This window comes from Podarcis gaigeae (assembly GCF_964106915.1).
Source record: "Podarcis gaigeae genome assembly, chromosome: 11".
NCBI lineage: Eukaryota > Metazoa > Chordata > Lepidosauria > Squamata > Lacertidae > Podarcis > Podarcis gaigeae.
This window is the reverse complement of record NC_139687.1, coordinates 10,259,170-10,284,379: the sequence shown is the minus strand read 5'-3', so window position 1 is coordinate 10,284,379 and position 25,210 is coordinate 10,259,170. Positions and strand designations below refer to the sequence as shown.

The 25,210-nt window shown below is 42.3% G+C and overlaps 1 protein-coding gene across 10 annotated transcripts in view; it reads left to right on the top strand.

The window, feature by feature from the left end:
• CNTNAP4 (contactin associated protein family member 4) overlaps positions 1-25,210 on the top strand; it is a 361,367-nt gene that overhangs the window by 279,271 nt on the left and 56,886 nt on the right. For all 10 annotated transcript variants that reach the window (XR_014555948.1, XM_083701909.1, XM_083701906.1 and 7 more), the window contains 5 exons: positions 23-129; positions 4,738-4,857; positions 10,078-10,275; positions 20,655-20,811; positions 24,068-24,195. Coding sequence is in view for 9 of the 10 variants with exons in the window: in XM_083701909.1 (XP_083558035.1) it covers positions 23-129; positions 4,738-4,857; positions 10,078-10,275; positions 20,655-20,811; positions 24,068-24,195 (710 nt within the window). In the remaining variant the exon portion in view is untranslated. The remainder of the gene's footprint in view (positions 1-22; positions 130-4,737; positions 4,858-10,077; positions 10,276-20,654; positions 20,812-24,067; positions 24,196-25,210) is intronic.

Sequence of the window (25,210 nt, the reverse complement as noted above, 5' to 3'; positions counted from 1 at the left end):
ATGTTGCCTTTTGTCTTTGAAGATGTCTTCCCAATTACTGTGAACATGGTGGTGAATGTTCGCAGTCCTGGAATAGTTTCTACTGCAGCTGTGCAAACACAGGTTACATGGGAGCTACATGCCATTACTGTAAGTCTTAGGTATTTTATTATATTTTTAAAAAACTTTATTTTAGAGGAGAAATGTTTAACTGCAAAGTGTTTTTGTTTGGTTAGTTGGTTGTTCCTTTTTGAAATGCATATAGCCTTCTATTTTAGAGAAATTGTGAAGACTACCCATTCCAGCACTATTATATTTTAAGAGGGGTTGTTGTTAGAAAAATCTGTATGAAAACTCAGATTTAAATGTGTATTTATATACATTTTCCATCACAAATATGTACTTAAATATATATTTCATCTGCATGGATGTTTTTCTAAACATACCCAAAATTACACCATTTTAAATGCATTTTGGTACGTTTTTAGAACCAAGAACAGTATCACAAAATCTGGAAAAGTGCAAGATCTGAAGGATCATTGTTCTTCCATTCACTTATGAGTCCATGAGATGTGGCTCAGGTTAGCTCACATTGGAATTCAGAGAAATCAATTTCTTCCAGCATCCCCAACTACTATTTGTCTTAAACTTTCTATAGAGAACAACAGTGCTGTCTTACCTTCTGAAGCTTTCAATCTGGTTTCTGTCATACAGCCTGATTGTTTAAAAACCTAGGAGGAAAAAAACTTGAACAATTACAGATTGTATTTCTGGATAAAAGCTTCACCCGGTGTTCAGAACTTGTACTGTATTGTTCTCGTGCATAAAGAAATTTAGAAAAAGTTTGAGTTTTTTTGTTCCTCGTAATTATTTTATCCCCCCTTACTCACTTCTCCTTTTGAAAACAAGTTTTCTTTTGCATTTGTAAACAAGTTTCAATTTGATCGTATTTGGTATGCATTCAAGTTAAATATAGGCTAAACACCCACAATTTTAACTGCATAATATCATTAAAAAATTAACAGCTTTGTATAGCATAATTGTAAGACGGTGATGGGTTATTTTGGAAGTTTCAGCTAATGCACTTTAGATGTGGAGTTATTGCTTGGGTAGATTATAGTGAGTGGCTTTAACCTCAGCTGTTGGACGGCTGAACGCAGAAGTCCATTTTTGTAACTTTATCTCAAAAGCTGTGGAATTCCCTCCCTACAGATTCATATCTGGCACCATTTTTAAATAGCTTTCATCATTTTTAGGATCCTCCCCATTATTCTGATTGTAAATTGTTTACTGGTTTTAAGATAGTGGTTTAAAATATGCCCTGAGACTTTTAGTCAGACCCACTGAAAATAATGAACATGGCTGTTAGGTCAATTAATTTCAACAGGTTCTACTCTGAGTAAGCCTTAGTTGGGATACAGCTCCATATGGTGAAGTGAAGCTAATCAATCTAGATGATGCCGATAATCTCTTTTGAACTTGGCTGCCACAATATATGATGAACTGTCAAGCCGGAACTGCTACTGCTTATTGAACCTTAAATTAAAGGTTTGAGAGCTACTTGGTCCAGCTGTTCCAAGTAGGAAAGGGGGCCACATCCTTCTAATTGACCAGGATCATAAGCAGCAAATGTCAATCAATGTGTACTTGATTTTAACCTTAAAGCATATTTCCCGTAGCTTCCACATTGTTGCTTGATGAAATGTTTCGCTGCACTGGGAACACAGATCACTGGACCCTGAGCTCGGGTCCTGGCAGAAAGAAGCCATTCATTTGACTAAAACAATGCTAAAACAGCCCCCACCATCTGTTATAGCTGCCTGTTGAAACCCCTACACAGCATAGCTGTTCATCACAGTGGCCTTTTCTGACACAAGAAGAGACTGATGAAGATGCTATTAAGTCTCTGGTGCTTTATTATTATGATCAATGGAGTGGCCATGCCTCTGGCACATATTGGCACTGGCAGATGCAGTAAGTCTGTGCCTCTCAAATGCTTTTGGAATGTATCTCACTTTCCTGAAGCCCCACCCATCCCTTGTCAACCATCTTTACGGCAGGGGAATATGTGAAGATTATTGTGTGTCGTGGTATGGATGTTACAGCACAGAAGAATATGGGGAGGGAAGCTAATAGGTTTTAGAGACCATGCATAACTCCACCATCAACCACGCACTGTGACTTCTTAGTCAGCTTAACTCCATCCCTTCCATACTCCAGGAATGCCCTGCTTTACTGGCAACCCCCACCCACCTGCAGTTTTGGCAAAAGCAGCAGGAACCTTCATGGTTGACTAGGTCCTGCACTGGTGGAAGCCAAGAGAACAAGGCAGAGGGTTGTTCTGCCACGTTTTGGTGTTCAGACCCAGAGACCTCCCCCTTAAAGACACATTTGACTCAAATTTTAGTTTTGGTTTTTGGCAGAATTTAGGCCACAACTTTATTGATTACAGAAAAGTGAGTGGTTACATAGGTTCTGGTTCAACTAGCTCCCTGCACTCTTGCAGGTAGCGCTGACCCAGAGCTCTTGGTCAGCCAAGGGTGAACACCTGAAGCAGGTGAAAAGCCTGGGAACAGACTCTGTTCACTCCCCAGATGCTCCCCTGGACTCAGGCAGGGGCACAACCCCCTCTCAGGGAGTGACCAAACCAAGTTGAGTCCCTGGATTCCTTTAATGGAATACCCTTCACATAGAGATGGCGAGACTGTTCTCCCATCCCTGTCACATGAACCTGTGCCTATCCGCAACCTTACAAGTTGTGTCAATTTGCTACGTGGCAGGTGAAACCCAAATGGCCACAGCCAATCAGCCAAGTGGGGGAAATTCCTGCCGTGTCCCTGTCCCAATGACAGATGATATATGATGGCATAGCAAGGTTAATAGCAAAATGTCCTAAAATTAGGGAGAGGTGTTCCGGTGTTCCGATGCACGAGCCAATAGAGGAAGCTGTGGGACGCGTTCATGGGTTTATATAGCTCCCTTGATCCATTTAGACTGCGCCCCATTGACCAGATTACACCCAGCTTTGAGGGACCTACCAATCTGGTGTTGTGGCTATCCAGTAGACTTACCCACAAGCAGGAGGTCAGTCTCCAGGTCTCACCGCAACACATGCCCTCCTTTAGGGAAGACACGGTTTCCAGCAAAGCAGATCAGGGTTTTGAGTTCTGCTGTGGCTTGGTTATTACTCAGTTCCTTGTGATTTTGAGATAAAGCAAGTTTCTTTATATGATTCACATTTTGTTTGACACTGCATGATTGGCCACCCACCTCTGGATATTTCCGCTGCGAACGTTGTTATTCAGGAGGTGAAGAGAAACACGCACTCAGTCATTTTCTATTTAAAGGAGTGTAAATGCTGTTTACCAAGAGTGGTGCAGCTTTGTATGTGTGAATTTCATCGGTTTCCCTCAGATTTGAATGTATGTGTTGTCTAGGCCTGGGCGATATATCGATATATCGGCCAGGACCGGCATGAGGAGCAGATCGCGATGTCGGCTTCACTCAGTGGTATATCACTGGTGAAACCACCACAGCTCCTGAGTCCCTTTGCTGGCAGCGTCTGCTAGAGTTCCTTCCTCCAGCGGTGCTGCTAGCAGAGGGACTCAGGAGCGGTGACAGTTTCACCAGCGATATATCACTGAGTGAAACCACTGCCGCACTCTGTCCTCATACGATGCAGAGCGAGAAACAAGCTGTATCGGCGAGGCGCCAATACAGCTTGTTCCTCGCTCTGCTTATTTAAACTGCTCGACTGTGGAGTGTGCAGCTGCCATTACCTGAGTGCTGGCTCCCGTGAGCTGGCAGCAGTGTGGGGGCTCCATGAAACTGTTCAGCTGAGGGTAGCACGGTTGGCACACGCCACAGTGATCAGTTAAAGGAGCCCCAACAGGTGCGCAAAGCAACCCTAGAAATCCTGCTCCTCACGGACGAGTCAGCAATGTCTCGGCAACACAGTAACCATATACATACGTAATAGACAATCTTTATAGAATTGCTTCAAACCACAACAAGTACAAAATGAAATCTTTAGTCTCAAAGCCTCTGAAAATCTTTAAATGAAACTTTGTACGATGAAAGACAAGCTGTGAAGCTTTGTGCATTCAGCAAATACGATGTCCAACACTGACTAGTGATTCCGGATATTGACTACTGTTTCGTAGAATTGTTCGTCAGCATGGTGGGAGGATATAGAATTGCTTCATAAACCCATCTTATTCTGAATGAATGTATTTAAATGAAAATATCAAATCCTGTGGAACAGTGCTCATGTAATAATGTAGTCACTGCTGAGCATTTGATATTTTCATACCTCAGGTTAAGTACTTAATTCGTTCTGGAGGTCCATTTTTAACCTTAAACTGTTCTTAACCTGAAGCACCACTTTAGCTAACGGGGGCCTCCTGCTGCCGCTGTGCCGCCGGAGCACAATTTCTGTTCTCATCCTGAAGCAAAGTTCTTCACCCGAGGTGATATTTCTGGGTTAGCGGAGTCTGTAACCTGAAGCGTATGTAACCTGAAGCGTATGTAACCTTAGCATATGTAACCCGAGGTACCACTGTATATACATTCATTCGAAATAAGTTTCCTTTTTCCACACCGCGGTATATTGCCACACCACAATGTTTGGCTGTTGAAAAGCTGCTATAACCCAGCCCTAGTGCTGTCTATTCCGACCCCCACCCCGACAAATGTTCACGTTTCCGATAAAATGCAAACAATGCCATTATGTTTGTGATGGAAGATGTTCTCTTACAGCTATTTATGAGCAATCGTGTGAAGCCTATAAGCACAGAGGGAACACTTCGGGCTTTTACTATATCGACTCAGATGGGAGTGGCCCCCTGGGACCATTTCTTGTATATTGCAATATGACAGGTAAGGCGATAAACTCCCTTAACTCATGGCCGTCTCTGCGTGCATGTTCATTACATTGAAACACAATCTATCAAGTAGGAAGTGTACCTATTTTGGAACTTGTGAGTTTAAAGAATGAAACAGAATGAAGGTGACTTCTCAGCTCAGAATATTGGAAATGAATAAGGCAGGAAAATTACAGCAACAACGTAGGCTCAGATTGTGAGGCTACTATTTCCCTCTCTGTAGCGCCATCCGTAAGTGGGTTTATCTCGTACTCAATTTTCATTTTCTGAAGAGTTTTACTTTTGAGAAGTTAGCTCTGCAAGAATGCAAGGAATTGAAAAAAAAGCTTTTACTGAAAAGATTATCGAGTTTATTAAATACTTCATTTCCTTCTGTACACCCAAACATGTTGTATAGTGCTGCAAATGCATTCTCCCCTCGTCTTTATTATGACATTTCAGGTGATTTAATTTAATTTTGTTGATTTGCCTTTTACAGCTGAGTGTTTAAAAATGATGGGTGCATCTTCTTTTGCAGCTATAATCAGCCAAAGTTAAGCACTTTTAAGGCCTATTAATTTCAATGGGGAATTAAGTGTGTCCTATTGAAATCATTGGAACTTGAATTAACCCAATCCAGCCACTGATCCATATTCCAGGCATTTATCCACAACTTCTTCCATTATATTGGAATGCCTGATTGTGAACAGGTTTCTTTTCCATGGCAGCTGCTGTTGGTACTACAATCCTAAGACTATTCTACTTGAATAATTTTAGATTTTTATATGCATTTATACTGGTATTTGGTTTCTTTTGATACTGGAATGGAGGCAGAAATTGTCCCTGCAGCTGCACTGGACTGCTGGGACCCTGCAAGCATCTGGGAAGCTCCAGGCAACTGTAGAAATTATTCTCTCCTCCTCTCCAGCTCAGAACATGGACCTGGAAGGAGAGCGGAAGAATGCCCTTGAGCTTACAGCACAAAGGAAGGGACAGTGTCTTAATGAACACAGAAATGCCAGCCAAGAATTGCAAACTCCTCTCTATTTCCTTTAGTGCCCTGTGCATGTACATTGAAATTGGCACAACTCTTGCCATGCCACTTAAGAGAAAGGGAGATACAACTACTCATTAATTTTTGACCTGATCAAAGAGGGGGAGAGGGGTGCAATTTAAGCACTCCGGTGATTTTAAACTCCGTCAAAAGGCCAGCCCTCTGAGGTAAAGTGCAGTTTGATTTATTCCTGTATACCAGGGAACAGCTGCCAGTTTTTTCATCAGTCACTCCTTATTCAACACATTAAGCAAATCTCATTGATCAGTTCCTCACCAAGAGATGCAATCTGACAGGCTGAATCTTCAGTATTTGTTTTCTTTCCCTGTTTCCTCACAACTGGTATTCCCTTTTCCCACTAGCAGCAATGGAGGCAGATGCCCAGATTTCTTACACTACTGCCTTGCCATTGATATTCATGCAGTTTTCTTCTCAGGCAGATGGAAAGGGAGGTGCTGCTATCCTCTTTTGTTTCTGGGGGGTCATTTTCAATACCACAAGCCTGAGGTCCACAGCTTCAAATCAGATGGCAAGAATGTGTGCATGGAATGTTTTTGTAAGATGACATTTTACATCTATCTATACAGGGAGCAACGTTTTGCTCACCTGATTTCTTCTGGACACTTTTATAGGACATAGCTATCTCTGTTTACTCAGAAGCAATTCCCTCTGAGTTCAGTAGGCTTGCTCCAAGGTAAATGGGCATAATTCTACATCCTTGGAAATATCGACCCAACCACATAAATATCCCCATTCCTGCTATAGCTGATTTACATGCCTTTAAAAAAATATTCATTTTGCTGTCAGTCATTCCTAAGCTTCCATAAATAAAGGAAGCTTAAGGCAAGGTGTTCCTGCAGAATAGTTAAAACACTTAACTGTAAAATATTGATTCAGTTTCTTAGGAGACACGAAGGCTATAAATAAATTCAGTGGACTGGCTAAGATTATAGCAGTGAGTGCTTACATAGGGTAGGAATCCAGCAAGGGCAAAGGATGATAAACTAATAAAAAATGAAATTAGACAAAATGTACCCTAAGACATGCTGAGCAGTGGGTTCTAAATTTGACTTTACTGTCCAGCAAGCAGCCTTCCCTGTCAATGCTTTCACAAATACAGCACTGTAATTTGTTTTGCGTGGACAGGTGGAGTCCCCAGATCCCGTGCGGTCCCCCCCGTCATGTGGAATAACGACTCAAGACAATGTGCTATGGGATTAAATTGGCCACAACTTTATTAAATTTCAAATGTGGGTAGACCTTGGCTCAGGCATTGGGCGTTCTCCCTCCCCAGTCCCCAGCCGGGGACCTAGGGAGCATCAGGGTTATCCAGTGTGGGGGGGGGGGGATGGGCCGGCTCTGGAGAACATATGTTCAAGCAGAGATAGCCGCCTCTGTTACGCCGCCGTCGCAGGGGAGAGCAATGACGACCTTTCGGCATACGGTCAAAGCCTCCCTTCAGAAACCCCTTTAACGGGGAACCCTGGTATCGCCGCCGCAAAGAGGAAGATGGACTAAAGGATTCCGCCCAAGGCCTGATACCGCCAAAGTTGTGATGTTTTGCTACGGGAAAGGCAAAACCTGCCAATGCAGGGAAATTCCTTTCCGGCCCTTTAACAGTGACCTTAACGTAGCAGCGCCCGCATACCTGTGAAGAAAAGTTAACCTGCAAAATAAGACATTAACTGAGGGTGGGTAGGGTGGGAGAAGCTCTGGAGCCAAGTGAGGATTCCCAGGCAAGATCCTCCCTCTATTGTGTGGGCAGGTAATCCCTCCCCTACCTGGCCTGGTCTCCTTGGCAACGCTTCTCCCAGGTGGGATTGGACAACTGACTGAGGTAGGCGGAGACCTCCAGGTATCCCACCTGAGGGAAGGCAAAGCCAAGCCTATGCTGTTGGAGCCACTCCAGATCTAGGGGCTGCACGCGTCCATGCAAAGGGCGCCCCCCGTTTTAGGCGGGAGCGGTCATTACACTATTCTGCAATGGAGTGTTGGTCTTTCCCAATACACAGGACATGCTTTTGTCTGATGAAACTGTATGGACAATGAATGCCATAGCAATATCTAGAGGAGATTGTTAACTTCCATTCATGGTGACTAACAACTGCAATCACCTCAGAAGAAGGCCCCATTGAGTTCAGTGGAATTTACTGCCAGCTAAATGTGTATAGGCTCGCAGCCTTAAATATCACTGCCTCATATGAGAGATGCAAAGTGAAGCTGCATTATTTTCTTAACATGCAAAACTGAGTTATGAAAATGATATTTTAGAGAATGGATTGGTTGCTTTCTCCAAATCGTATTCAACGGATAACCATTATGCCCAGCCAGCTTCTTTTACAATCCAGAAAATTATAGAACAAGTTCCTGCAGGAACTCAGCAGTGCTCAGCAGGTTTCAGGACTCTGTATTTCTCAAACAGGAGCCACACAAAAAAGTACACCATTGCTTCTTAAATTCTCCCCATCTAAACTCCTCTAATTTTTGAGTTCCAAATGATATGGTGATGTTTACAAAAGGTGAATTCTCGGTTCTCCAGTTTGCTGCAGCTTTCGGTTCTTGCAAGTACAGTAGTCTTCTCTCTGGCTCACACAAGCAGACATTGATAATATTCTACAAATAGCATTCTTCTTATAAATCATATGCATCAAAATCAGGGGTCAGCAAACTTTTTCAGCAGGGGGCCAGTCCACTGTCCCTCAGACCTTGTGGGGGGCTGGACTATATTTTGAGAGAGAAAAAGAATGAATTCCTATCCCCCACAAATAACCCAGAGATGCATTTTAAATAAAAGGGCACATTCTACTCATGTAAAAACACACTGATTCCCGGACCAGATTTAGAAGCCGATTGGGTCAGATCCACCCCCTGGGCCTTTGTTTGCCTACCCATCATCAAGATTATATGTGTATTTCTGTGCACTTATAAAACACCACCCACAATCCCCAGACCAAATGTGATATTATCAGTTGCATCAATATTCTTTTAGGGTTTTTTTGTTTGTTTTTTTTAAAGCTGTTGTTTAGGAATCAGACTCACAATCTCAGTGCAGTTGTAAATATGATTGCAACTAAAATGCTTTTCTGCAGTGTTCTATCAATGGCACTCCTACTCTCCAGCAGAGGTGAGTTGTCAAAGTCCCCCTTTCTAAGGAAGTTGTGAGATGGTCTGTCCCTAGGGGTAGCTACCTTGGGGATCACAAAGGCCTTAGGGCCCAAGAGGATGAAGCATCTGGCTGGATATTTTAGCTGGTTCCACTCCCGGCAGCTTCTTCTTCTCATTTGTAGCACCTTCCCTTCCCTTTACAAGATGGGTTTTGCCAGCTGCCTAGTTGGGGAATGAGTAGAATAGTTTTGGCACAAGGACGCCTGTTTGGCACTTGGGACTCCTCGTTTTCTGCCTGCTGAGCACTGTTGGGTTGTCCTGATTGACCTTTCAACGTGAAGTTAATTATTCAGTTTGTTGGGCCTTTAATGCAGGCAGTTCAGGGAATTCAAGGACTTTGTGTACAGGCAGCCTGAGGCGTTATTGGGTTCAGGGCACTCTTGGGTCACCTTCCACAGCCTTTGGCTTGAGGAAGGTCCTTGGGGATGCCCTTTAGGCTTGGTGTTCACACCTTGGCAAGCACAACCCAGTGGGCTGGGTGTGTAAGTTGGGCTCACATACCCAAGGCTCACTTAGCAAGGAGGGGAAACTTTCTCCCTCTTTGGCTGCAGAGCCACAGATTACAGCTGCTAACATGCCCTGGGGATTGTAACGATACCTCCCTCCAGTTATTTGAAATCCACCTGGTTGTTCTTTTATAATTCAGTTAATTGGTTTTATAGATCTTCTGTTGTTATATTCAATAAGTATTTCACCATTCCTTTGTCTCTTGAGTCTTCTTCAATATGTATAGGAGCATCAGTGGTAATATATAAGGAGGAAACAAAGGAATTGAAGCTTTTTTCAAATGCTGCAGGCTGAAATTCTGTTACTAACATTAGAAATTATCCTAGTTAAACCCTAATTCAGGAGGAAAGTTGTGCAGGCCGAAGGGGAAAGGAAGGAAGTGCCATGGGGAAATTATTATTATTTTCTTTGTTTAAGGCAGTTGTTTTGGATGTGTTTATTATGAACTGCTAAGTGTATACTGGGTGTTCAATGTTTATGTGACTGCCTATTTTCTGTCTGTTTTGCAAGACACCACTTGGACAGTTATACAGCACAACAACACCGAGTTAACTAGAGTCAAAAGTGCTAATCGAGAAAACCCACACACTGTGTTTTTCAAATATGCTGCCAACCTAGAACAGCTTCAGGCTACAATTAACCATGCAGAACACTGTGAACAAGAGCTTGCCTACCACTGCAAAAAGTCACGGCTTTCAAATAAGCGAGGTAAGTAACGTAGACAAATCTTATTATGCTACATAATGTGTTATACTCAATGAACCACTGTAGATATTTAATCTTGCCAAGGTTATGGCATCTTGCCACTATAGTTTGCTTTTTTAAAAAAAGAATAACTTTTTAAAAGATTTAGCAAACAAATCCCCAACCTGTAAATTGCTGAATAGCTTCTGAACCAGAAAAAGCACCAAGGTCAATTTATAATGAGCTTCATTCAAAGCATTAACTGCTTTCAAACTCAATTTCTCGCCTAATCCTACTGTTTAGCAGAAATTATAACAAAGCTCCTTCCTGGCCTACATGTAAAGGACTTTAAAATTTTGCCAACAGCAAAGTAAATATAGATTGTATCTTGATAACAGAGGCAAAGTACTGATGTTGAAAAAGCCACAACCCACACACCCCTTGTTTTTTGTGATTAAAAACATGTCTGTAGATTTTCACATAATCTTGTTTATGAAATGCTGAAAAGAGAAGTATTACAAAACATTATTTTTTTAGTTGGGGGATTAATTGCACTTATTTTAAACACACACACACACACACACACACACACACACACACACAACACAAACATTGCAGGAATAGAATAGAGCATTATGAAAATGTTATAGATCAATAGTCTGCCTGCAGTTTGTAAATGATTTCATGTGTTTGTGGAGCATTGGTTCCTTCAGTGGCTTTTAAAACCTTGGCTGTAAAGAAGTTGGGGTTTTTTTCTTTTTCTTTTCTTTTACCTCACTGGATTTCGACTGGATTGCGATAGCAGGCTGTAGGACCAAAGTTACTTCGCACTATTTGTGCTTCCTTTTTGCACATGTGCATTTGCACACATGCCAGTCTTGTAAAGAAGCAGATTGTTATGTTGTTGTTGTTGTTGTTGTTGTTGTTGTTGTTGTTGTTGTTGTTGTTGTTGTTCTTCTTCTTCTTCTTCTTCTTCTTCTTCTTCTTCTTCTTCTTCTTCTAATTGGGTTTTATAAACAAGAATAATGTTATACAAACAATTATACCAAGTTTTGATGATAACAACAACAACAACAAATTTTATTTGTATCCCGCCCTCCCCGGCCATAGCCGGGCTCAGGGCAGCTAACATCGTATAAATAAGACAATATGCATAATACAATATACAATATGCAAATAAAATAACATTCAACATTCCTTAAAATAATATAGAATAATATTAAACACCAGCATTTCAACATTAAACAGAAACCCACTCTTAACAGTTACAATAAGTAATTTCTAAACTCCAGTCAATAAAACACAGCAAACCACAGTGTACAACATAATACAGTACAGGATGAGAAGCAGAGACTGGAGGGTGGGGCAAGGCAGGTGGAAAGAGGCCTTGCCTGATGTTTTCTCATGTCATTTGTATATCACAAAAATAGCATAATAAATGTGGAAAGATATCTACAACATAGGTTTCATTATTAGTGGTCAGTGTATAAGTTCTTGGTTTATGAATTGGTTTGAACAAATATGAAGAAGGAAGGGGGGAAGAAAAATAAAAGGGGGAGTGGCAAGTGGGGTGGGGTGAGGTGAAGAGGAGGTAAGGAGAAGGAGACCCTGGCCGCGCGGCGGTTTAAATAGGGTAAGCCACACACCCTGGTCAACTGGACTGGTTGGCCATGGGGCGTTTACGTGGCTGGGACTCCCAGCTTCACCACCCCACCCCCCATACACAGGGAGTGCACATGGCCTGCCTGCAACCCCACCCCCCTAGGAAGGGGAACAGCCTTCTAATGGAAATTCACTCGGCAGACCTGCCCTTTCCACCACTTGAGAAAAAAGGAGCGTATGAAACTACATTAAATTTCCCTTGCATAATTTTACCCCTCTTGCCCCTAGGATTGTATCATTTGTATTGAGTGCATCTGACAAATACAGCTGTTGAGTATGGCAATGACTAATAAAGGAAGGAAGGAAGATATAGCACAAACCATTATTTTTAACTTAGACAGAAGCAACGACTCAGGGCTCATCCATACTTGCACTTTTCACATGTCTCGAAAGCATGGTATGGGTCCAAGAGATTTTTTCCTTTGCCGTGCTCCTTTCCCAGGGAAAACCCACTCTTTAGCTTTGAATTGGAATGAACAGCAATCCACTGAGAACCCAATTGCTGTTTGCTCTGATTTTTTTTTATTTTTTTATTTTTTAAATATTTTTATTAAGGATTTTCTTGTTTTACAGAAGTGTAGTGCCTCGTATTTTTTTCTTCTTCTTCTTCCATGTAACGTTTTTACAAATCCGTTTCATTTGTTGAGGCATTAGGGGGAGAAGAAAACAGAAAGAAAAAAGAAAGGGGGGTGGGGAGAGGGAGGATGGATGGGGGTGGGGTCGGGTGGCGGTGTTTCTATTATGTTTAATGTATGTAGAGTTTGGTGTCAGCGTTGCTTGTGTTGTTCACTTGTATTCCTTTGGTGGTGAGAGAGGTTGGGGTTGGCTTAGGGTGTGATTGTTTGCTTGTGATTGGCTGTGGTGATCTTTGTTTTCGTGTGTGAGTGAGGTGGGTGGGTGTTTTGGATCAGGTTAGCCATATTGATTTGTATGCTGTTGGTGGATTATTGTCATTGTCCTGTTGGGCTGTGTATGTGATAAAGGGGAGCCATACCGGGGTGAAGGCGTCTTCTTCTGTTTGTCCCCGTGTCAGTTTCAGTTTATTAGTTAATTTTTCTAGTAGGGCTGTTTCCCATACTATTTGGTACCATTGGTCCATGCTTACTCCTGACAGGTCTCTCCAGTGTCTGGTTATGATGTTTCTGGTTGCTGAGAGCAGGTGGGTTATAAGTTCTTTGTGGTGTAAATGGGCATTGTTGTCTTGGAAGATGTTTAGTAGGGCCAATTCTGGGGTGAAGTCTAATACTTGCTTAGTTATTTTACATATTTCTTGTATGGCTGTTGTCCAGAATAGTTGAATTTTGGGACACTCCCACCACATGTGGAGGTATGTGCCTGAGGAGGTGCACCCTCTCCAGCATTTTGGTGAGGTTCCTGGGTGTATTAGCGCTAGTTTCCTTGGTGTTAGGTACCACCTGTAGGTGAGTTTCAGTGTGAGTTCTTTTCTTTTTGTTGATATGGATTTAAAGGGGGGTTTAGACCACATTCTGGTCCATTGAGTGGGGTTAATCTCATAGCCTATGTCATTCTCCCATTGTTTTTTGATTGTGTCTAGGGGATTTGCGGGATTTTGGAGTAGTATTTTGTATATTGCGGATACCGTCCCTTTACCATTTCCCTTTGTTGTTAGGAGGAGGTTTTCGAAGGTTGTCAGGGGCCTAGGTGCTGCTGATTTTACTGTTGGGTTGTTTAAGAAGGCATGTAGTTGGTGTTGTGTTAACCAGGTCATTTGGGTGTCTTCTAGTTTGTCTTGTATTTCTTGTGTTGACAAGGGTTTGTTATTTTTATAAAAGTCTATTAGGCGATATAAGCCTTTGGTTCGCCAGGTTTTTGTCTGGAGGTTTTGTGCTGCATGGTAGAATAATGGGTGGTACGCCAGGGGGATTAGTGGGGATGGGGTTGGGGATAGTTTGCCTATTTGTGTTTTCCATGCTTTGAGCATGGTCTGTGTGTACCTGTTAAGTGTTGTGGGAATTTTCTTTAGTTTGTTTGGGAGGAGTGGGTATGTTGTGGTGCAGGTGTTTTCAATTGTGTCCCTCTCTAGGTGTACCCATTGTTTTGTCTCATCTTCTAGTATATATGGGATTATATGGCGTATTTGGTTGGCATTGTAATATGCTTCTATGTTGGGGATTCCCCATCCTCCTTCTGAGGTGGGGAGGTGCAGGTATTTGGGGCTTATTCTTGGTTTTTTATGTGAGAAGATGAAAGAGTGTAGTTTTCTCTGCCAACTGCGAAGTTGGGTTGAGGGGATCCAGATTGGGAGGGTTTGGAATAGGTAGGTTAGTTTTGGGAGTGTGATCATTTTGATCATGGCTATTTTGTCTGAGAGAGTGAAATTCGTGTTATTCCATCTCTTTAGGTCTTTGTTAATTTGTCGCCACAGGGGCTTGTAGTTGTGGAGGTACAGTTTATTGAGGTTTCTGGTTATTTGTACCCCTAGGTATCTGAACTTGGTGTGGCAAAGTTTTATTTTGGTGACCTTCGTGAGTTATTTTTGGGTGTGAGGAATGTTAAAGGGTGGTTTTCCCTTGGGGGAATGCAGTGGGACCAGAGGAAATGTGGATAAGCCCTCATTTGCTTTCAGTTCCTGTAGAAGCATGCAAATGAACCTTCAAAAGATGTCACATGCTAATATTTCTATATACTCTGTTTACTTTTTTCACTAGCTGCATCAAATCCACCTTTTCCTTTCATCTGATTATTAACATTCACAACCAAGGCAGAAGCCTGACTAATCACTGCTTTGTTATAATCCTTTAATAGCCTTACCCATCTCACGTTATGCACAGGCTTCAGGTTTGCTTTTCCAGATAACTTGGTGGATTTCAACTAAAAAACAACTCAGAGCTGGAGCCTTGATGCACAACTGCTGTGCAAGAATTCAGGTTCCATGCTCTATCATGTTCTTGAAGCAGGGGAAATAGGGGATGAGAGCCAATGTCACACCAGTGATGCAACAAAACTTCTCCATTTTCTTTTTCTCTCCTCCCCTTTGGTCCACATCTGCTTCACAACGGCATCCAATTTTCTAGAGCAGGTTGGTGGAGGGCTGCAACCTGCGGTGTAAAACAGAGGAAGCAGTTACACAAGTGGCTATGATAATTGTCAAAATTGTCATGAATCATTGTTGTTGTTGTTTAGTAGTGTCCGACTCTGTGACCCCATGGAGCAGAGCACACCAGGCACTCCTGTCTTCCACTGCCTCCCGCAGTTTGGTCAAACTCATGCTGGTAGCTTCGAGAACACTGTCCAACCATCTCGTCCTCTGTCGTCCCCTTCTCCTTGTGCCCTCCATCTTTCCCAACATCAGGGTCTTTTCCAGGGAGTCTTCTCTTCTCATGAGGTGGCCAAAGTATTCGAGCCTCAGCTTTAGGATTTGTCCTTCCAGTGAGCACTCAGGGCTGATTTCTTTAAGAATGGATAGGTTTGATCTTCTGGCAGTCCATGGGACTCTCAAGAGTCTCCTCCAGCACCATAATTCAAAAGCATCCATTCTTCAGCGATCAGCCTTCTTTATGGTCCAGCTCTCACTTCCATACATCACTACTGGGGAAACCATAGCTTTAACTATACGGATGAGTCATAGTGACATGTATTGCAGGTGTTATTATCAGATGGTTCATTTAAACACAAATTCAGAGTGGTGGTTGATAATGATCTAGGGGTATTCACATTGCTGGCAAGGACAAGTGACATTGTTTTGGGGTTCAGCAAGTAAATCTGCAAGGTTAAACAATCACTTTTCACCAGAAGGCTAAGAAGAAGTTTATTACGCTATTCGTGATAGGGAAGAGCAGAAGAAATGTTCCATTGGTTTTTGCCAAATTTGTACACGGCTTTAGACTGGCTTGACATTGAAATTAACGTAGTACAGCTTGTTAAAATTTCATAGCAGTTCTATAGTGTCACAAAGCAGAGCTAGCTCAGGTTTTCAGATAGATAACTTATGTTGGCTTGCCTTTTCCCCTCAGGAGGACAGTTTACAGCTCTGGTCTATGAACATGCAAATTGGATTACATTCTGGAGACTTGGCTTATCTTTCCTCTGGGATCCTTTTGTTTGTGTGAAAACTCCACAGTAATCTGAGAATGCAGAACTCAGAAATGCACGCTCTGTTAGCCAAAACGTATTCACCCCCAATATCCAAAGCAAATTCCAGTCCACCTCCTTTGCCAATAGTTTGTTCAAGCAAACCTGTTCAAAGCGCTAATACCTCTAGTTTGACTGGAAGGGGGAAAGAGTGGGATGTGAGAGTATGTGTAGAAACTAGCCTACTGTACAAAGGGAAAATTTACATTTTTGGTCCATCAACTTTTTCCTTTGGCTGTGTACCACCCCCCACCCCCTGGCCAGCATATGAACCTTGGAAATTTGCCCAGAAAGGAATGTAGTCTTTAGGCTGAAAAAAAGCTCCCAAGACCCTGACATAATATAATACTTAAATCCCTTTATCTCGGTTGTTCACCTGACAGAAAGGCCATAGCTGAGTGCCTTGCATACAAAATTCCCCACATTCAATCCCTGGAAATTCCACTGGTGCATGCTTTGATCACATGGATGCATGCTGCAAAGTGCTTTCCATGTGCACACCTAGCACACCTTTCTGCTGCTGTGTTTAGATAGTGCCATAGTTCAGTGATAGGGCAATTGCATTGCATGTAGAATGTCTCTTGTTCACTCCCTGACATCTGCAGATAGAAGTGCGAATGTCCCCTGTTGAAACCCTGGACAATCATTGCCAGTCAGTTTTACCAGTACTGAACAAGATGAAAAATGTTCTGACTCCATTCGAGGTAGCTTTGTTTCTTCCTAATAAACTGAAGAGGGACTGTTACTTGCACACTTCATCATCTGAGGTCGTGTGAAAGGAAGAGGGAAATGTTTCATGATACCTGCTAAATATTCAGCATCCCATTCACCTATTTGCATGTCTAATAGGTAGGCATCAGTGATGAACCATAGCATACTCTTGATTTCAAAGAAGATCCAAAGTCACAGTATGATATCTTTTTTTAAAAAATGTTTTAATATTCCCTAACTCTTTATAGTTTTCTCCCAAGTCAGAAGAAAATGGCAGAGAACATAGATAATAGATGCACTCCAGAACCATTGAATTGTGGCACTTTTATATGGGTATGAATGCAGGATTTTGAAAAAAAAATTCATAAATTATGTAGACCTTTTATCTGGATTTCCTATTCCACTACCACCGTCCCACTCAGGATAAATTGTAAAGCTAAACACACACACAGTATATTGGAGAGCATTCTTGCCATTATTCATCTTCTGGTTCTGTTTTTTTGAAGACCTGCTGGGCTGGCAGGTTGAATAGTATGTGAGCGAGTCGATATGTTGCAAGCAGAGAGACTGCCAGGGTAGCAGAGGAGTTGTCTAACAGTGAGCTGGAATATGTACTGACAGTTGTTAGGAAGGCAAAGGGAGGCATAAGTTCCAGATTCTTGGTGGGGGGTTGTTGCTGAAAGCTTGAATGCTTCTCGCAAACAAAAGCAGAACTCACCAAAGTGTTGCCATACAATTTAATAGGGCATTATTCTCCCTGTGTGCCTCGACTTCTGCATTCATTGCAAAGTTCACCTTCCTTCCTTCTCCTTTAAAGATTGATTATCTTCATGCTTCATATCCTCTAGTAATTACCCTTTTCTGTATATTTTGTGCATTTATCGCTCTGTTTAGCTGGCAGCATCTCTCGCTTTAATGTACAGTAGTGTTGAATTAAGGCTCCCTCATTTTTACTGTAACCAGTGCTGCGGACAGAGTTGGCTCTGCAATGTTGCTTCTTGCCACCAGGCAAGTTATTAAAGTGACAGTGATTGTGTGTTGAGGTCCCCAAGCCACCCCCCAAATAAATCACAATTCACACAGAATTTTTGTTTAAGGTTTTTGGCATAATTTTGGCCACAACTTTATTAAAATACATAAATGTGAGTGGTTGTTTAGGCATTGATTCCGACTATCTGTCCCCGTCCAGGGACAGAACTGACTTCCAGATTCCAGCAAATGCCAGTAAGGGAAAACAATGTTGGGGAGAAAATGGAGCTGAGCCCCAGGCCCTCACCTCTCCCTGCATTCTCCCAGGGGCTTGCGCGGCCCAAGCCCCACGCCAGGGATTCGGACGAAAGCATGGCAAGCCCCTGGATTCCTTTAACGGAATACCCTTGCAGCAGCAGCATTGGAGGGGCAGGCACAGCCAACCCTTACCCCTCCACCAACCAAATTTTTAACCAATGCCTAACCGCAACCTTACAAGTTGTGACGATTTGCTACGCAGTAGGCAAAAACCAAATGGCACCAACCAATCAGCCAAATGGACAAAAGTCCTACCAGGCCCCCGCTCCAAAAGCAGATGATCCCATGACAGGCATAGCAGGGTCAGACACACAAGCCCTAACTTAGGGAAGATGGTGGGTGATCTGGTGCACGCAGCGAAAGAGAACACTCAATGCTGCGTGCCATGCATATAAAACCTTTGGTCCATCCCACAAATTGTCAACATCAAAATTAGCCCAGTAACCCAAACAGCCCAATCACTACCAATGGCCATCTAAACGATCCTGCCCAGCAACTGAGGGGGTGGCCTGTCAGACCCCACTGCAACACGTGCTCTCCATGAAGGAGAACACGCTTTAACACGGCACGCCTTCGTAGCTGAAACTGACTCCCACAGGAGGCAGGGAATGGTCATGAACTTCGATGGCTTTGAAAGAAGATTAGCCCAAATCATTGGCTACTGTCACAATTGAAGGAAGCAGTGCTTCTGAAAACCAATGGCTGGAAACCACAGGAGGAGTGTTATTGCGCTTCAATCCTGCTTGGTGGTTTCCTACAGACCACTGTGAGACCAGGATGCTTTACTGAATGAGCCTGATCCCTCAGACTCCTCTTATAGTTCATTGAGAGCCAAAAAAACCCTGCTACACGATCTTACTCTTGACAGTTACAGATAGGTAGCCGTGTTGGTCTGCCATAGTCAAAACAAAAAAAATTCCTTCCAGTAGCACCTTAAAGACCAACTAAGTCAGTTCTTGGTATGAGCTTTCGTGTGCATGCACACTTCTTCAGATACACTGAAACAGAAGTTTCCAGACCCTTCTATATAGTGAGAAGGTGGGGAGGGGTATTACTCAGAAGGGTGGTGGGAATGGGTGATTGGCAGATAGCTGTGATGAGCCTGTTGACGACTCTTAACGACTGCAATAGGTCTTACAGGAAAAAGCAAGGGGTGAAAAGGTGAAAAATGGCTTTGTCATGTATAATGAGATAAGAATCCAAGGTCTTTGTTCAGACCAGGTTTCTCCATGGTTTTAAGTTTGGTGATAAGTTGCAATTCAGCAGCTTCTCTTTCCAGTCTATTTCTGAAATTCCTTTGTAGTAAAACAGCTACTTTGAGATCTTGTATAGAATGTCCTGGGAGATTGAAGTGTTCTCCTACTGGTTTCTCTGTCTTGTGATTCCTGATGTCCGATTTATGTCCGTTTATTCTTTGGCGTAAGGTCTGGCCTGTTTGTCCAATATAGAGAGCTGAAGGACACTGTTGGCATTTGATGGCATACACAATGTTAGACGATGAGCAATTAAATAGTCCCGAGATGGTATGTGTGATGTTGTTGGGGCCAGTAATGGTGTTGTCCGGGTGTATGTGGCAGCAAAGTTGGCATCTGGGTTTATTGCAGGCTCTGGTGCCAGTGTCCGTTTTAGGTCTGGTTACTCTTACTCTTGACAGTTGCAGTTCTCCCAGTAAATATAGTCAAACCTCGTTCTCAAACGGCTCCATTTTTTAATGTTTCGGCTCCCAAATGCCGAAAACCTGGAAGTAAATGCTCCGGTTTTCGAATGTTTTTCGGAACCCAAATGTCCAACGCGGCTTCCGCTTGGGTGCAAGAAGCTCTTGCAACCAATCGGAAGCCATGCCTCAGTTGTCGAACATTTCGGAAGTCGAACGGTCTTCCCAAACGGATTAGGTTCAACAACCGAGGTGTGACTGTACAGTGGTACCTCAGTTTACGAACTTAATCCATTCTAGAAGTTTGTTCTTAAACCAAAACTGCTCTTAAACTGAGGCACACTTTCCCAATGAGGCCTCCTGCCGCCGGTGCCCTTCCACCGTTCGGATTCTGTTCTTAGACCGAGGTAAAGTTCGCAAACCAGGACACTACTCTGGGTTTTGTGGAGCTTGTAAACTGAATAGTTTATAAACAGGGCTGTTATTAAACCAAGGTACCAATGTACACAACTCTGTGCTCAATTACTATATTAGTATATGCTTACTAATCTTTTATTATCATTATGAGACCTTTATGAGATAAGACACTTGCAGTTTCCTCACTAGTAGACTCTTGATCATCTATTGATTTTTACATCACATAATAAATTACCTAGATTTTGGGGGATGAGGGCATTTCCTTCTTCATATGCTGTCATAAAGCAAATTGTGTAAGTGGCCTCCTTAAGATAAATGGTTCTAATACCATGCCTGACTGATTTAGGGACTACCAGTTCTCTTCTTCCAGTAATATAAGCAGAAAGTTTTGAAAGTAATTTAGTTCATGATAATGAAACATTAAAATGAAAAAAAATGTTAGATTTTAAAGAAGTATGGCCAATTTTATTTTAAAAAACGTCACATTTTGCAACTTTTCATTTAGGTATCTTTTTTCCTTTAGAGTTGAAGGAAAACAGGTGGAACAGTAAATTGCAAATTTCTCTAACTTGTCTTTTAGATGGAATTCCATTCAGCTGGTGGGTTGGAAAAATCAATGAGACACAGACGTACTGGGGAGGCTCCAGGCCAGATGTTCAGAAATGTGCTTGTGGAATACAAGGAAGCTGCATTGATTCACATCATGACTGCAACTGCGATGCTGACAGAAATGAATGGTGATTTTGTTTTCATTCTTTGCTTTGTTCTCAACAAGTTAAAATGTTGAATGTCAAAATATGTGGCACCCACTCATCCTACCAGAATTAATTCATGAGATATCCGTTGAGGCCATCTTTATTCATCTTATTCTGCAACAAGCATCAAACAACAACACAACCGAAGTATAGAGGAGACAGTTGGGTACAAGGCTTCCCTTTTCTCCTGCTGGGCATTGCCAGTCTGGCTAAATACAATGGATCGATCAGATGTTGCTCTTTGCCTTCCTCATCTGCTCATCCAAAGGACAAGCTGAGGAGGCAGCTGGCTGCTACACAAACACGCACACACACACAAACCATGCTGGGCAGCATTTGATAGGCTAAAGTTTCCAGGATTCAAAGGCTTCTGCTAGCTGACAATGGTAAGTAGGTGGACTAACATTAGATTACCGGATGCCTCCATTTCTCAGAGACAGTCCCCGGATTTAAAAATCAGTCCCCACACAAAATCCATTGAAGTTGAAAAGTGTCCCCGGATTCATTGAAAAAAATCTGGTAACCTTAGACTAACAATCCTTTCACCCTCCACGTGTATTACTTGTAGTAGTACGGTGTGGTACGCTGGTTTGACATCAACTGATAGGAAGTGCCTACAGAGGGTGGTGAATACAGCACAAGATATTATGGGCTGTCCCGTGAATCCGCTGGATGAAATAGCGGAAGAACTTTGCCTCAGGAGAGTGAGGAAAATTCTCAGGGGTGATTCACACCCTGGCCTGCACTTTCTTGATCTCCTGCCCTCAGGCAGAAGATATAGAAGCATGATTAGTCGCACCAACAGGGTAAAGAACAGCTTCTATCCATGGTTTGTTAGGCTGCTGAATGAAAAGATAACAACAGGGCAACTGACTTTCGGGTTTGGTGGGCGTGCGTCAGTAAACGAGGGGAATTAAGACTAAGAGAGCTGAGTGGGGGGTGCTCGTGTAATCTCACTGTATACAAATTGTACAAGTGACAATAAAATATTTCAATTTATTTCAATTAGGGTGCTTACCAAGGTTTCCAAACTTACTTCTCTTCCTGCCCACATTTCCTGACTATGAAAGAACAGGCAGCCAATTAAGTAAATCAGATACATACAACATCACCATGCGCTTTAACATATGAGTAGGGAGCGCCACGTGGGGTAAAAATCTTGACTCAGCCCTCAAATGGCTAATCCTGCAATGTTGCATGGGCTTGTTGATGGGCAGAAAGGGAAGGCTGTGGTGCCGTTCTCTAAAGGTCTATGCCAACCTGATTGACCAGAAGTCCTCCAAGTATTGGAATCCTGCTGTGCTCCCCGCAAACACATGTCCGCATTCCTGGCAACTCCTTCCCCTTCCTATCGGTGAGAAATGGCATTGTGATAGCTGATTTTGTCTACCCAAGGATGATATAAATTTCTTTTTTTCATGCTGTTTTGAGGTGCCTTCAGAATCATAGGGTAGAATTTTCGCAGCAACGTCTTAAAAATTAGGATCCTAAATCCTTACTTAGATGGAAACAGCTATTTTTAAAGTATCAAAGTTCACCTGCTATTAGAGCAATTCTTTCTTCCTTACATGAACTCAGAAACCCAACTTCAGGCACACAGCTTGAAAATGTGTCCTAGATTTTTATCTCTTTTTTTGGTTTTGTTAAAGGTCATTTTTTGTTGTCGTGCTGTAATTTCGTCCTAAAGTGTTCCCTGTGACAAGGAGAAATCTCGGACAGAAATATATATGAGAAAAGGTTTAGTTAGGCACACAGATAAACTTGGGAACTATAATAGTCCCACATAGTAATAGCTTTCATAAAGGAATAAGCATTTTCAGACAGTAAGGTCACATCAATGGGCCACAGTAACTGGAGTGTGAAACAACTCTCTGAGATTCACTTCTGATTTGAACATCTCATGTGGATGCGAAAGCATGGAGTTCAGGCTAGTCATTTTGTCTGGTGACCAAGGGACCAGCTTCATACTGTCAATGAAACTATGAGGTCCCTGGCTCCGCAGGCATGATGCTCTTTGGTACAATCCTTCAGATTGTTTCCCCAATCCTTTCAGATGTTTCCCCAATTTTCCGTTCTGGGTCTTTGGGGGTCTAATGTGACTAAAGGGCAAAATGAACACTGGTTTTTTGTCTGCCAGTAGCTTGGAGGTTATTGACTAGAGGGCAGAGCTACCTTTAGAACCTGTCAAATGGCCACCAGCCACACAACACTCACCATTTAAACTGGTCACCCCCATCCCGCCCTGAGTCAAGCACAAAAAACTCAATAGATTGTGGGGGACTGATCCTCTCCTGCTAATGAAAAACTTATAGATAAGGGGGTTTGGAAATGCCGAGGCTCAAAGGAAATGCTGAAATGGCAAGCATAAAAAATGGATAGCAAAAGAAGTAGAAAATGTAAGCCTTTTCTTGCAAGTTTCTCAGTTTTTCTTCCATCATATATTATACACACACACACACACGCTTGCCTGTTGTAAGAATTTGAACAATTGACAAATGTAAGAGCCTCCTGCCCTTATAGAAACTGAAATGAACATAAACACTATGTATTCTCAATTGGAAACAATGGGGAAAGAATAGCTTGTGGCATTCAGGTATCAATAATGATTATGGACTTTTTTGTTATTTCCATTATTTGTTCCAGACAAATGATTGTTTCCATACTAAAAGGTCAGACCTTGCTATCTCCAGGTAGGCCGGGAAAGGGTCCTTTCAGAAACTCTGGAGAGCTGTTGCCAGTGAAGTGTCGACAATACTAAGCTAGATAGGTGAATGATCTGACTCAATGCACGTCAGTTTCACATCAGAGCTGAGTTATGCGTGGAACTTGATTACTCTGAAGGACATCTTCCTTGCAAGGAATACACACACGGGTCTGAGCACAGACACAACTTTTTAGCTTTGTTACATTGTCATGAAAGAGATCTGAATTCTCATTGCTTTCATCAAACTCTCCATGAATCTGGGGGGCAATATATGTAGACTTCCTTTGACAAGGTTATTGGCCAAAACTGGACTTTAGAAATGTCGTCCTTATATAAAACTGCATGTAGTTCTAACTCCTCCCCGCCCCCTCTGTTGCCATTTTGGTAAACATTTCTATGCCTTCACTGTATTATCCATCTACATTTGCTAAAAATGAAGCCATTTGCTGGACACAACTAACACAAAGACAATGACATCCATTCACATAACTGCTTAATGCATTATCTGAAAGTTTGTTTGTTTATATGTTCTAGGACCAATGACACTGGGCTCCTATCCTATAAAGACCACCTACCAGTAACAGAACTTTTCATCACAGATACAAACCGGCCAAATTCTGAAGCAGCTTACAAACTTGGGCCTTTGCTTTGCCAGGGTGATAGTAAGTAATTCTGTTTTTTGAACTTATGTCAACTAAACATCTTCTCCCTGAGATCGTACACTTCATATGGGACTTATGGGACTTAATTTGAGCTGCTGTTTCTTAGGCCTTGACATTTAACCATTATTTTTCTTTCGTTTCTTACACTAAATTTACTTTTTGTGTTTCCCGTGTCAGCAATCTGAATGTAATAACCTACTTGCATTGGCTAAACATACATTTTGCTACAAAATTTGATGTTTCAAATAGAGCTGGACTGAATTGACAAGGAACATTTCCCAGCTATTTTACCCACCTTAAAACAGAGTGCTTTGTTTCAGCTATGCATTGGGGAGTGGGGTGAAGCAAAATATTTTTTGTGGGTGGGGCGGAGAGAATTAAAGTGGCATTTAAATGTGGAGATAATTTCACCACCTACAGTTCCAATGGTTGAAACATTAGCTGCTTCTTCTGAACTGTGAGCCAAGTTGTTGTCATCTCTGTCTGAGAGAGTGGCTGGCGAAAAATATATCTCTCAGCCCAGTGCATGCACTCAAATTTTGAGGATAAAATGTAAGTGACCCCGCAATGGCAATTATCCTCAAGGGCAAGAACTTGATAAGGGAAATGGGGAGGTACCAAAAGCAAGGGAGGTCTACCTATTACTTCTAATAATATAACAAGCATAGCTAGGTGGCATTGGTACAGTATTTCTCCAGAAAGATTAGATAAGCAATTCATGCAAGACAGGTCTATCAGTGGTTGGGAGAGCACTATTGCAGTTATTAATCTTGTGCAGCATGAAGCAACTGAATGCATAACAGCTGACTCCTTTTGGAATAAAAATTGTCCAGACCCATAATGATTATTCAAAGCTTTCCTGAAAAGAACTTCTTCAACAGGCACAAAAACCATCAGTGATGCATCCGGAAAGTTGAAAAAAGCATATGCCTGTTCACGCAGAGGTTCTTCTTCTTAAATATATAACTTAATTATGATTGGAGTTGAAATCAATGCTCTGTGTCTCCCATAGCCT